The sequence below is a fragment of the Cylas formicarius genome, unplaced genomic scaffold (assembly GCF_029955315.1).
Source record: "Cylas formicarius isolate icCylForm1 unplaced genomic scaffold, icCylForm1.1 PGA_scaffold_10__41_contigs__length_53128322, whole genome shotgun sequence".
Classification (NCBI taxonomy): domain Eukaryota; kingdom Metazoa; phylum Arthropoda; class Insecta; order Coleoptera; family Brentidae; genus Cylas; species Cylas formicarius.
In genome coordinates this window covers 15,660,766-15,675,659 of record NW_026844214.1, presented here as the reverse complement: position 1 = coordinate 15,675,659, position 14,894 = coordinate 15,660,766, and the positions used below count along the sequence as shown (strand labels likewise).

At 34.4% G+C, this 14,894-nt stretch overlaps 1 protein-coding gene across 1 annotated transcript; it reads right to left on the bottom strand.

The window, feature by feature from the left end:
- Positions 1–23: 23 nt before the first annotated feature.
- LOC132708310 (uncharacterized) lies at positions 24–7,026 on the bottom strand. The gene is made up of 4 exons (XM_060680568.1): positions 6,698–7,026; positions 3,379–4,249; positions 1,148–1,198; positions 24–1,100 (listed from the first exon to the last, which is right to left on the bottom strand). The coding sequence occupies exons 1-4, from the start codon at positions 7,024–7,026 to the stop codon at positions 138–140; spliced, it is 2,214 nt and encodes a 737-aa protein (XP_060536551.1). The 3' UTR covers positions 24–137.
- Positions 7,027–14,894: the final 7,868 nt, after the last annotated feature.

The following is a 14,894-nucleotide window of genomic DNA, read 5'->3' as shown; positions in this document are numbered from 1 at the left end:
GTCCTGTATTTACTTATTAAATTTTTGGCGCACCTTGTTTCACGTTTGTCGTATGCTAGAGTCGAACCAAAACAAACAATAAATCAATTAAAACACGTGCACGTGTCAAAGCATTTATTAATTACCGATGTGAGAACCTAGAAGCCCTTAAATACGGTTTCCCCATATTCCAACACGGCGACAACCACAAACCCACCTAGAATACTCGCTGACCGGGGTAACACATACACCCTTCTTTCCTTTTCCCGATTTAACACCTCGAAAAAAGTGACGTACAAAATAGTGCCCGTCGAGAAACCTTCCAAAAGCGTGGTCACTATAGATCTAGTCATAGTTTTTGCCGGCGTTTCTATAGTCACTAGCAACCCCAACAGGATACCTAGCGGGTTAATGGTGGCCAACAAAGCCATCTGAAGTACTACAAAAGGCACTTTGGTTTCCGCCAGCAGCAATTCCAGACCTAGGCAGAAAGAGAAAGACGCTAAATGACACGAGACGGCGATGAAGAGATACCAAATCTCAGCCAGGTTCTTTTGAAGTCCTATGGAGAGCCCCTCGAGCAATGAGTGTGAAGATATGGCGGTGACAGTCAACATCCATCGCATTAGGCGTTGTCTCTTCTTGATCTTGGCCGCGTTCTTTTTCGGTCGTTCTTCCAGAGGATAAACGTCGGAGTTTTCTTCTTCGGAAGCCTTTTCTATAGCCCAGTGGGCCCACTCTTCCAGAAAATAAACCGAGAAGAAACCGATACCCAAAGCCAGCTGGGCCCAGGGGTATTGGGATTTGATACCACTATACCTTTTGAGATCTTCCACGCAAAAGAAGAGTCGCTTCATGATGTGCAGGAAGCAGGTGGCAAACAGAATGCCTCCGCCGATTGATTGGCACAAGACGGTGGTGTAATCGAGACCATCATTTTGGACGCGCTTGAAATATTTTTGCAACTTGGTCGGCAACACCCCAAAAACGAATCGAGTAAGGGCGAACAGTACGGCTACCATTATTTTAGTGGTTATCAAATCCATCCGGAATGTCGCGCGACTAAGGGTCAGATCGGTAATGCGAGTGATTGGAAAACTGCATCCCGACTCGCCCACAATTCATTTGTTAAAAGGAAAAATTGTGTCATATAGAGTTATGGATGAGCCTCGATCGGGTTAATTGTTTTGGCGCATTGACTCGGCGATTCGTAATAAACCTAGAGGGTAAACGGTAGCATTAAAAACAATTTCCGTAATTGCTGGTAACGTTTCGAAGCTTTGGTTTGGTTTGGTGTTTCTTTTAAATTTAGAAGTAGCACCAGATGAAAGTAAAGAAAAAGGATAAAATTATCCATTTTGGGATATTGGGGATTGGTTAGAAAGACGTCCAGAAACAATTGAATTTGAAAAACTGTCGAAAATCATTTTTTTCTTATTTTTATAATTCTGTTTTATTTAGAATTAGAAATTAGGACTAATTTGTATTAAGTTGTATAAGCGAAAAAATTTTTGACATAATTGAAGTGCAAGCGAAAAAACTTTTTAAGATAATTGAACTGCATTTATACATTAAATTTCCAGGATTCTTAATCATTTCGTTCACTGAATGTATGTTGATTTGAATCGCCCCAGTATTGGGAATTATGTCGAATAAAAACACAAATTTGGTTGTTCAAGTTATTTTCAACAAAAAGAATTATTTCCCGGTGTTCAAGTTATAATAAATTCACAGAATGCGACTCTTCTAGGAAAATCCGTTCCTGAATAGAGAACTGTGGAAAATGGGTATGGATAAAATTTATGTTTGCGCAAGATTTTCTGAATTGATGACTTTGCTATGGCCTGCTCCAATGCAGCTTGTCTTATCGACATTGTTGAATATGTGGTTAAAAAACACAAAACAGTTATTTATTTCAATATTTTCATTATTAACAAGAAATTTATTTAGCTGTACCTTTGCTTTGAACCATCCAAAGTTTTTGATATAATTTAAAGAAAATATATTTTTTATTTAAGAAAATTAAATTAAGGAATAGGACATACAAAAAATATGTAGACTGTTCTCCAACCAATATCAGTTTAATTTCAAATTTTACAAATAAATAATTACTCATCGATTTACTATTTAAATAAAATATGTTTGATTATATAAGGTGATATTTAATAAGTGTCCAAAATTTAGCGCACTTTTATCTTCTTAAGTGTGTACTAACTTTCTGAAATTTGATTTTTATATCATAATCCATCAACCAAAACAATTATATAATTGTTATTGGTTAAAGCCTTTAAAACATTGAACACATTGAACTATAAAAATTGCGAAACGTGATCAAAACCTGTGCTAAAAATAATCGTAAAATTAAGAAATATACGTGCCAATATTTTTATATTGGAAAATTTCTATTTAATGAAATAACATTACGCGTTTTCGACTTAAATATACTTATTTAATGAGATAAACGTGTTTTGAAGCTGAAAATAATCGTCTTGTGACTAAGAAACGAAATGTTTTCTAACTTTTGATCTAAATTTTGATGCATTAGGGTCAGTTATCCCAAACAAATCTGCGAGTCATGAACCCCGTAAGTAAAAATCTATGAAACGTATAAAATAAATACGACAAGTACTTTCATAGTTGTTAGCTTTTATTTTAACAGTTTTCTTTTTCGTTTCAGTTTTAAATTTGTCACAACTCTGTTTAGTAAAAAGCAGATGAAAAATCTGATATACAAATGTATGTATACACTGTAATTTGAAGACCTCCAGCAAATTTTGAGCGCATTTCAAGATTTCATTGAAATTTTATTATAGCTGGGCGTCACCAGCCACTCACTTCATCACTCATGTTCCTGACCTGTTCCGATTTTGTTGACATTTTTTTTAAATGCGGCAAGTACCCTCTAAAACGCCCGACTTTAACAATTTATTACTTGTTTTTTGTACTTTTTATTTATCTCTTTTTAGATTATTAAGCGTTTTAAACTTTTTGATTTTCTTCTAAATATCCATAAAAATACATTGATCAATATCCATATCAGCTGTCCTCTACATTAAACGGGATGGTTACAAGAGCCCACTGTAATATAAATAAATAATAAATACCTATATCTTAATATTTTAACGTATTTTTTTTGTATTAGTATATATTTGAAAATAAATACCCTACTTCTAAAAGTTTTGTTTTAATTTTTGTTTTGTCCTATCTTTCAAAGCGCAGCAGCAGCAAAGAGCGATAATGCTAAGTTCTACCGAACACTAGTTTGCGATTTCAAAAAATATAGACGAAATGATACAGATGTTCCTACAACTTCCGAAAGCAAATCTGTTATGTCATTAATAGCTAACCAATTAGGTAAATAATTTTTTAAGGTGCGACAATTGTTTTATTCTCTTTCACATCGACGATCGTGAGCAAAACCCTCTGCCTTATCTCAGCTATAGTCTCTACGTATTGTAAAAGCGCCATCGCTACAAAGCCCCCGATAATGCACAACGCTCTCTTTAGCCTATGAACTCTTCTCTCCTTTTCCCTATTCAAGATCTCGAAGAATGTTATGTATAGTATGGCACCCGAAGACAAACTCTCAGATACGACCGATATGACCGCCATTTCAAACGTCTCTCCTAGGGACTCTATAGTGGCGATTATACCGACGAGAATTCCGAGCGGTGTCGCCATCGCTAGCAGGGCTATTTGGAGGACGATATACCACATCCTCGTCTTGGCCAGTAGCATTTCCAAACCGATGCAAAACAAAATCGATATGGAATGCGTCGTAGCTGCAACGAACAGGTACCAAATTTCTATGCGTCTCATCCTCAACCCCAGCGAAGCTCCTTCTATAATCCAGTGAATCGTCAATGCTATAATCGCGACAACGTATCGAGCCAGTTGCTCTCTATACTTAAAATATGTATGGTCCACCTTATGGTCGCTAAACTCGCTAACGATGCTGTTAAGTCTCTCCCGCTTTGTCATTTTTAACATTTCTGCAGCGTTTTGGCTACGCACGCTATCCGTTTCCAGGCCGGAGTCTGTCGATGGGTCCTTGCATCGTCTGCTCCTCGAAGGTTTAGGGGAAACTCCTTCGTCTAGGAGGGCCTCTTCAGCGATCGGTCTGAAACTTGAAACGTACTCCAGGTTGGTTTTCGTGGCCCTAGGTCGTCTACTAAGTATCCAATGGATCCATTCTTCGGTGAAGTAGACGAGAAAGAAACCAACACCAAGTCCTACCTGGGACCATGGGTATTCCGTAATGTAGTTGTACCTGTTAGGAGAAATACTTCAGTAACTAGAAAATTGGAACGGACATTATTAATATCAATCAAGGGTTTACGCAAAATAGTAAAATTCACGAAAGCTGCATTAAAACGTTTAAATATTTAAATTACATTACTTATAAAAAAAAGCAATCAAAAAAGCGAAACAACAATTTCCGCACAAGAATCTCCAAAGAAAAACAAATGGAGTAATGCGTAACTGCATAAATGTGCACTATATGAAAGTTTAATGAGTTGATGGATTATGTAGGTTTCATAATATGCCAGTTAAAATAGTTACCACGGAAATTAGCGATTGAATGTTGATCTTTTTCAATTTTTTGTCAGTTTCATTTTGCATGGTAATTTCCGATATATTGCTATTAGATAACGTGTGCAAATAATAAATGCAAATAAATAGTGTTGTGGCTATTTTTTTATCATTGAATCAATCAATCATTATTAATAATAATATATATAATATATATATATATATATATATATATATATATATATATATATATATATATATATATATATATATATATATATATATATATATATATATATATATATATATATATATATATATATATAACCCTCTTCAAGGAATACCCGAATACGATACTTAGCGATTCGCAAATCCGAATACAAATATCGACTCCATTTATTTCATTTAGTTATTTCATCATTTCATTGTATTTTTAAAATTATTTGGGTCACTTGACACAATTCACCGGTCATTTCCACAACCCTACAAAATAAATAAATATTATTATTATTACGAAGTATTAAACGAAAAAAATATTTTTTAAACCTTTATTTACTTTCAAAAACCGCTACTTTAAGAAATTGTGTCTGACTTTCAGAGTGCAAACCATTGTAAGCTGGTCTAAATTTTGAAAAAGTTTCATATTTCACCTTATAAAATAAATATGTGTTAAAAATATCGTTTTAAGAATCATTTAATCTGGACTCGAATATTCTCTTGGAGGCCATTTCTTGAATGTTAAATATACCTTCTTATCTCCAGACATCGCACCATTTTCTCAAAGTGAAAGTCTGCTTGATGCTCAGTGCTAGTTGTAAAGTTTATTTTACTCTTAAATTTATTTTACTGCATTTTGTTAAAAAATGAGAGTAAAAATTTCAGGTGATGGTGACCTAAACTATGGTACCGCTAACTAGATATAAATTATTATGTCCAGCGGAGTATTTTTGTCTAAGTTAGGCAGAGAGAGATTTGCTTAATATTTTGATTTGCTATAATTAGTATTTTGGGCAGTTTAACCAAAATTGACCAACAGCAAAATAATCGTATATTATGCAACAAGTACAGTAAACGGCATTTGACTCACGAGTTTATTTGACACGAGCGGAGCGAGTTTTTAACAAACGAGTGAGTTAAAAAGTTCACCGAACGTGTTGCGTACTATACTTTTTCTACTACCGTGCGGTAAAATCTCGCAAATGTCCGAAATGGCTCGGATTCGTGGGAAACGAAGTTGGCGTGGTAAAGTGACACTTCTCACACGCTAGATCGGTTGGTAATTAGGAGTTTTTGAGACGGGAGTAGAAAAAAATTATTAACGTGACAATTCTAGCGGTAACCCTCAAATTCCTTTTAGGTAACTTTAAGAGAAAGAAATACCCTGAGGATTGTGAAAGAATGTTTTAATAATAGTGTGTCAAGGGTCGTGTTCAATTTTGAATATACCAGCTTAATGGAAAGCACTATGGAAAAAGCAAAAACTGTGAATCCCACATATTATTTTTTTTTTATAAACTTCAATCCGTACAACAACGCTGTTGATATAAACATTAAATTAGGTTTCTACAATACCTACGGCGTCAAGAAATAGTTTTGCAAAACTTGTTGCATACTAGTTCTAGCATGGGACCCAAAATATTTACCAGTTTCGAAACTTAGGCCACGCCGCCTACGCTGCAATCTTTATTCGACATAGGTAGCGTTGAACTTTAACAGGTAACATGGGAAAACAACAACGTTAAAATAAAACAAGAACGTCAAAATAAAAGGTGCAAAAAGTGCCTATTAGAGATGAAATAAGGCTCTCGTTAATAAAGTTTAAAGCCTAGGCTGTGTCGTCAGTGGTAATACGATAACTTTTCAAAACAGGGAATATTGTGGATTATGAAATAAAAAATAAAGATTTGATTTTTTTAATTTTACTTGAACTGTCACGTTTTAAATATTTTCATTTGACTCGTTTCTTTCTTGCTTATTCTAATAAACATCTAATGCATGGACGACATCTAATTTCGTCATACCAAAGAAGTAGTTTCTATAGGCGCGAAATATTTTAGTTAATGGATAAAAGGTAAATTTTTGTAGCAAACATTTTCATAGTTTCCTTTTCGACTTTTCGAAAATGCAAAATATTGGAAAGCGAATTATCTCACTGAATACTACAACTATAATTGGCAACACTTACCACATCTTTAGTTCTTCATAGGTAATAAATAGCTTCTTAACGAAGTACAGGAAACAGGTTGCAAACATGACGCCTCCTCCAAAACTCTGGCACATCACCACTCCGCAACTGACCCTCTCGTGCCTCTTCTGATTGACGAACGTATTGAAATCTTCGTTGGAATCCCTCCATTTTCGAAGGGACTTATACAACCGCAGGGGCAACACGCCGAAGAAAAATCGCGTGACCCCGAATAGCACCATTACCACGATTTTGGTGGTTAGGACGTCCATCGCGCGAGACTGTTTTTCGATTAATTTCCAATCTAGGTCGACGAAACACTGTGCCATCGTTAGAGGTTTTCTTGAGGCTTCTTCGAAACCGAGAGCATAATATTTATTTTGGCATCTACCCGCGAGCGTTTCGTCCCTGGATTCTTCCTGAATGATTTATTGGCCAACGAATGGTGATGACCAGTTGGGCAATCGGACGATAGATATCCGATTATGCACTTGTTAATCTGAGTCTCGAACAACTTAATAATTTTAGAAAGGTTTTGAGCTTTATATTTTTTGTTAAAAATCGCTTACCATATTTTGTTTAACTCGATTACTATTTCGCTGATGTACCGTGTGTCCCATTTTAACTATACTTCCTAATTAATAAAGTTGGCGTGTTGCGACTTTACTGACCTATGGCTACTTTTTCATGAAATTAAAGGCGACAAACAGAAATGTCATAGCCATATCGGATTTTTAGATACTGGATGGTTTTGAAAATGATGCTTTTTTAGGCTCCCTTCGTAAATCAGTTATGCGTTAACTTTTCGAAAAAGTGGTCTGGATTTTATATAGGTTTCAGTGGTGTAATCAATTTTCTTCATATGCTCACAAAGTAAACTGTTTTTTTTTTAATGGAATTAAGCTTTTCAAAGATATGTAAAACATAATAAATATTTCGAAGCATATATCTTTCATTACAAATTTTTTTGTTTAGTAGGCCATGAAAAATGCCTGTACTAGATAATATTGTGGCTCTACTACGGTAAAAATGAATGCGCCACAGGCAGCATTGACTGACTTTCCGCGCTTGCCTCTAAATTTCACCCACTAACCTAAACTTTGCGTCACTTTCTTTCAAAACAGCGTTTTCCCATAAAATTTAACGCAGATTTTGACCAAATAATGTCGCAAAAATGCCGCATCCAAATTCATTGACGATCTGTCAACCGCCATATTGATCGTTGAATGCCGCACGGTCATGGGTTAAAAACCTCTTTTTTTTTTGTATTTATTTATTTATTAACATTTCTTAGGCAGACTTGAGAGAAAGTTTTGAAATTTTAGCGTTTTAGTAATTTTCTGATATGATTCGAAAATTATAAATGTCAAATTTTTCGTTGAGAAACTTTTGAGGGGTACAGATTAAATAGATACAATGCGCACGATTATTTAAATTCCTTACTTAAATTTCTTACTTGGAGATGTTCTTTCAGCTCACTTTGGGCATGGTGTAAGAAACTGGTTAAATGAAAATTTTGCAAGCAAGTGGATTGGTCGAGGTGGCCGAGTAAATTAAGTCACAAAAGTAGATAGCCCAGAAGAGTTACTAAGGTGAATTGATGATGCTAAAAATCAAATTAGAATTAATCGCTGCGAGATTTTTCCTGCTTCTCCAAATATTATAATTAGATCACGACTGTGTATTCAAAATAATGGAAAAATGATTGAAATTTAAAGTAAATTATTTATTTTACATTGTTACTCATTCAATACGGAATTATGAATTAAACTTACTGGTTAATGTTATTTAATTTTTCATTAAAATAGTCTGCAAGCGAGCCGCAGACAAAAATTAAAAAATAATAAGCCTTTCAATCCCGTTTCAAGGCATACCTCTCAATTTTTGATGCATAAATATGATGGGCACGCTAAACAGTGTATTTTTCAATACTATTTGTCATTTATAATTTTAGAGTCCGATTCAGAATGCCAAAATTACTAAACCGCTACAAAATGGGTCACTAACTTTGAGGTTACGAATAGCCTGTCTCTTTTTAAATTTGGTTACCAAAGCTCTACTTGCGTTAAAGTTGTTATCACCATAACATTTTGCATAGAGTTGTATCGCATTTTCTCTTAAAATATAACATGTTATGGTTGCAGGTTTTTCCCGCTGCTTAATAAACCACCCGTATAACTCCGTTTCCATTTGAGGATATTCTCCTTTTCGCAGAGTTTTCTTACGGCCCGGAGCAGAAAAACAATTTTCGATGTAGCTGAAACAAGGCGATAACATTGGTATAGAAGAATTCACTAACCTGAGAGTTTACAGTTTGTACCAAAAATGTCAAAAAATAAAACAAAAAGATATTTATTTTCTGATTTTCAGTCATTTCAAAACTCTCAAAACAAAATTTCATGCTAGCTCTACAACATACACACCTCTTTATTTGACCATGCTTCTTAACCTCTAAGAAAATCTTGACTCGCCCTTTATGGCTTTTTAATAATTAGGGGATTCACCTAGACAACACCATAAAAGTTACATGAAATTATCGAAGAACACATGATCCTGACTATGGAAAACATAAGAAATCCGGATTATAGAATACATAAGGTAAATAAGTAATATTTAAATTTTGTCCGCATTACTGGAGAATCCGGATTAGTGGAGTTCGGATTAGCAAAGCTGTACTGTATCCTAATTTGTTAGTTTCAGAAAAAGCTGACTACCAAACTGGATTCTTCAAAAAAAAAACTTATCCAAGAACTTATAAAGCAACTACAAAAAAAATTTTGAGGTTTCAGCATGCGCATGAACGACATTTAACCGTTTTTTAACCAATGACCTCAGGCAGGCGCACTCAATAACCAACATGGCCGTCAATAAGTTTAGACGCTACAAATCCAAAATAGTTATAACATTTCTATTATATCACCTTTCATTTCATAAAAAACAAGCTTAAGCCATAAAAACACAACATGCTAGCTTTGTTAATAAGGGAGATGCGGCCTTAAACTTTTATTTATGTCGTATTTGGTTAAAAATAAAAAGTTATTAGCAATCTTCGAAATGGCCGAACATGGAAAAACCTTCGATACTTCGATACTTCGATTAATGATAAAGATATAGCCATGCAATTTTTATAATTAAATATCTCTAAAAAGTTATTTAAGCCCATATTGGCAGTTACCACCAAAAAGAAGCATATTATAGTATGAAGTAGATTCGAAAGTCACCAAATCTTCAAATCCACAAATCAATTTTTCTAAGCTGCAACAATATGTACATGTTGTATTATATTATAACCTATGCTAAAAAACACATGTGTTTTAAAAGCCTACGCCTGATTCGAAAATATTCAATAATTACCACACATTAATTTTCTGTTAAGTTTAAAATAACTCGCTAAAAGTCCCAAATCGAAAATAATTGGTAGATTCTTAAGCGGCTCAATAATTGACTACTACAAAATGTGAAAAAATACTCTTTATTTTACCACTATTAAAAAGTCCGAATTTAAAATAAGATCCATTAAATGGAACCTTATATAAAATATAGCATAATTTTTCCATTCAAATCAAAATGGCTCATTTAGATCTAAGACGTTTCGCCAAAATCTCACGTGGATCTCACCCGAAGAAATATATTAATCTAAACGACACTTTTGATATAAAATTCTAAATTTGTCTCAAACGCTACAGAGACATTGTTTTATATAAAATGTGTCTAGAAAATTCCGAGAAATTAAAAAATGCCCTAATATACAAGACTCTTGTTTCAAAGTTTTTTTTATTTTTTTGTTACAGATTCTGAGAAGAGGTATCGACCACTGTGCGGAAAATTTGCAACTCGGTTAAGAAACCTGCAAATGTCTAGGTCACTTCAATTATCTCCTCGTTGGATCCGAAGGGATAGTTGACATCGATTCAAAAGTATTAAGTAATTAGAAAAGGCAAGCAATTAAAACAAATTTTCCATTAGTTGCGTAAACGCAAACCCACGCCAACCGACATATGCGTGCCATAAAAAGCACATGTTTTCGCGATTAATTGGATTAGGGATGTATCGGGTGTGTCGTACCGAAACTTGTCGAAATTAAATATAACAAAACTTGCGTTATATTTCATGTGACTTTTTTATTATTATTCTGTTTCTGTTTCGTAACATTAAACTTTGCGCAACTGCGTGCCATTTGTGCCTCGTTGAAAATAGTAAAAAGTCCATCGTTCCAGCGATTTTACAGCTTCCAATAATTTTATATTAATAATTTGTATATCACTTTGGCTTTTAGCCTGCAGACGGCGATAATGGATAGGGTTTTTGCGTAGGAGTCAATGACAGAAGTCAGTTTTCCTAGGAAACTCACAAATTTTTATCCAGGGTTTTTCAAAACAAATGCGAAATACTTAAAGGAATGATTCCTTATTTAAAGTAAAGGTTAGTTTCTTTTATTGAATCAAGAGTCAATCATTAGGCAGATATCACACTAGTATTTTTGATCTGAAAAACGAAAATAGATAGAACAAATTACCATTATAAAAACACATTTTCTGCATATTTTTTTCTTTTCTTTAATGAGTGAAGGGGATGAAATAAGATATATGTATTTCCGTTGCAGAGTTATGGGGTGTTCTTTTAGTTATTTAAAGTTTTGTATTTCTATGAAAACATTTATTTATTTGCAGAGGATTTATACTTTGGACAAGTCCGTTGTCGGCAGTCGAAATGTGCATATCGCTGTGACTTTGAGCAATTTTATGTGAGTGGTGTTAAGTCAAGGAGAATGGCACGACGAATGAGCACAATCCACCATTACCCCTCTCCACAAGAAGGGGAGCATAGAAGTGCAGCAACTGTAGTACAATTTCCCTCATCTCCCATGTCAGTAAAGTAATGTTGCAAATTATAAACGAAAGAAGCAGAACAAGTGAACATCTTCTGAATATGCGCCAAATCATAAAGAAAACAAGGGAATTCAACATCTCTCTTTATATTTGTTTGGTAGACTATAAAAAAGCTTTCGATAAAGTTAGACGACATCTGGCAAGTGAGAAATCGTAAAGCAAGTGAGGGTACCGCAACACCTTATTTCACTTATCATCCAGTGATATCAGCACACTACGGAATCAGTTAGAATACTGGATTTAGCTTTAAAGGAATTTTCTGTTGAACCAGGAGTCAGACAGGGGTGTATAATGCCTCCTCTACTATTTAACGGACGGTGAATACATCATGGTCGCTAGAAATATGGGAAGGAGGCATTTCAATAAATGATCAAAAAATAAATAACCTACACTTTGCAGATGATACAGCATTACTCGCTTGCAGTCAAGAAGAGTTTAGTAAACAGGGTAGAAAACGAAAACAATCGGCTCGGTCGGAACTAAATTCATAAAAAACTAAAAACATGATAGTTAATAGGGAACTTAACAACCATCCAAATATAACTCACAAAATTAATTATATATAAAAACATTATATTCAACAGTTTAGTCATGAGTAGAGCGCAGCGGAGCGAGTGTCTAAAAAAACATACCAAACATCTTACGAATAAGAAATCTTTTTACTTACATTTTTAATACATACCAAACATCTTAGGAATAAGGAAATCTTTTTACTTACATTTTTAATACAAAATAATTTTTGCCACATTTCATTTTATTTATTTTTTTTTAATATATTTAAATATAAATTAATAATATATAATAATAATAAACTCAAAAATATGTACTTAAAACTTCATTAGTCCCAAAAAATTTTTATTTCAATTTTAATTTTCTTTTACCAAAACAAATTATTATATTCAACATAAAAATATTATATTCAACAATTTAGTCACGAGCGGAGCGCAGCGGAGCGAGTGTCTAAAAAAACGTATGGTTAAAATATATTTAATTTATGGATATTTCCATTTACATCTCATTTTCAGTTTTATTTAATTTCATTAAATATAAATTAATTAAATATAAAAATATTATTTCAAACAGTTTAATCACGACCGGAGCGCAGTAGAGCGAGTATCTAAAAAAAAATGATAAATTGATTGTTTATATAAAAATATAATTTCTTTGTAAAAACAATCTATTTATGAATGTGTTCTCTATATGAAGACGGTCCATATACAAAGACGGCCCGTATACGAAGGCGGTCCGTATACAGAGGCGATCTGTATATCGAGGCGGTATGTATATGGAGGCGGTCTGTATATGGAGGCGGTCTGTATATGGAGGCGGTCTGTATATGGAAGCGGTCTGTATATGGAGGCAGTCTGTACGCTGGCCGAATTTTCAGAGAGCCCGAAGGGAAAAGAACGTTTTAATTTTTGACCTCCCTGAATCTGCTAACGACAATAATAATATGAATAATCTTCATGAAGAGAATCTCACGAATGATAGACCTTTCAAGGCCACAATCTGCACTGCGTATTGAGAAAACTCTGCGAGACCGCGCCCTCCCAAACTTACTTTTCATCCTCGCGCGTTCTGTTTAGTTCCATCGAGTCTCGATTTAGTCGGATCAAACCCCAAAGCAATTAAAGACAGTATTAAAGTAACCTTCGTGGAGAGCTTCCTAGGCGACATAACAATGGCGAGGAAAATCTAACAATTAAATACAAAAACAATCAACCAGGGATCGTGGGTGTTTCTTCTAAGGACGCTCCGAAACGCCTTCACGAAAATCTAACCAATCGAAATACCAATCATTTGACAATCATTATACAGAAAAGACAGTTCTGTTGTGAACTTGTAGTCAATGGAAGGAACTCTGGTGGTACTTTTAGTGAGTTTACTTTTTCTAACAGTAATAGCAGCAGCGTGGTGCATCTTTGTTTTGCAAATCTATTTTTATATTTACTAAAGAACTTTTCTATTGTGTTTGCTTCAACTATGTCTCATCATTTTCCCATTCATTTAAAACCTAATGTCTCTATGCGTAAAAGTGAGTCATATACCACGACTTCTGAACTATGTCTTCGCTGGGACAAGCAATGTCATTTTCAGCAAGAACAACATTCATACAAAATGTAGAACTAAGTATTGAAAACCTTACTATAGCGATCATGGAATCCGCTCGAAACTTAGGTCTTGTCTCTACCTTTTCATTAAAGGAAAACACATTCACAACTATCCAAACCCTAGTTTGATAGTGAATGTCTCAAGTCAAAGAAGCGATTGAATTTCAATTAAAAAAATGCATGAAATCAAACTTTAATTCTATTGACAAAAACCTTACATGAAATTTCTGTTATCTCTATTCTATCGCATACAAAAAATCAACACCAAATCTGGCGATGCTTCATTTTAATGATCATAATAAAAAAAAAACAATTTAACCGTTTACGAGTGTGACTTTTCTCTGCTCGGCCTATTCGTCTCGTGTAATAGATTACACACATTTATTCGACGCTTCAAATTTTACTTGATTCTGGTATAACTGTCGACAACATCAAAACAATGTAAGCCCAATAAGACCCTTGGTATAGATCTAACACAGTACGAATTTTTTAAAAAATCTACCAGATAACTGGTTATTATGTCTGTATTTACTATGCAATAACATATTTCAGGGGTCAAGTGCTGTTCTCCATGATCCACAAAAAAGCCAGCTTTGATGATTTTGTCAAAAAAGTTCTTAGACTGGGCAGAAAGAATACATGTAATTCCCGAATATCAGTCTGGTTTTATGATCTGGACGCGGCTCTATCGACAACGTTTATGTTTTACCCTCGGTGATTCAACTCCAACTTAGACTGATAAAAACAAAGGTTTTTGTAGCTTTTGTTGATTTTAAACGCGCTTTTATTTCGATCCCTCATATTTTGCTTTGGAACCAGTGGCGACAGTGAGCCCTTTACTTTTTTCCATTTTCTTGCGTATACTGACGCCTACATTTCATCAAGGGATTTTCAAGGCCTCTCTGTCGGTGCGTTTCATAGCCTCACCTTAGTGGCCTACGCAGACGATGTCATTTTATTAACTGAATCAGAGAGTCAATTACAAGAACATGTTGTTTGGCCAGGTACGCAAGCGAAAAATTCCCTTACAATCAATGCTCAAAAAAACTAAAGTTGTGTTTCGGCAGCCCAGCCAAATCTCTTCTTGTGTGATTCAAGGCTGGATGTGGTTAAAAGGTTTAATTACTTTGGTGTGACATTCTCTTCTTCCTCTTTGCTTAGATAAATGGCAGACACATCAATTTCGAAAGCGAGTCA

Bases quoted from the DNA above. Each gene is read 5' to 3' on its own strand.
- LOC132708310 (XM_060680568.1), bottom strand. From the start codon at position 7,026: ATGGCACAGTGTTTCGTCGACCTAGATTGGAAATTAATCGAAAAACAG. The intron at 1,199-3,378 runs GTGAAAGAGAAT...TTTACCCTCTAG, and splicing joins TTTTGCTCACGATCGTCGAT to GTTTATTACGAATCGCCGAG. The intron at 1,101-1,147 runs GCTCATCCATAA...TTTAACAAATGA, and splicing joins AAACAATTAACCCGATCGAG to ATTGTGGGCGAGTCGGGATG.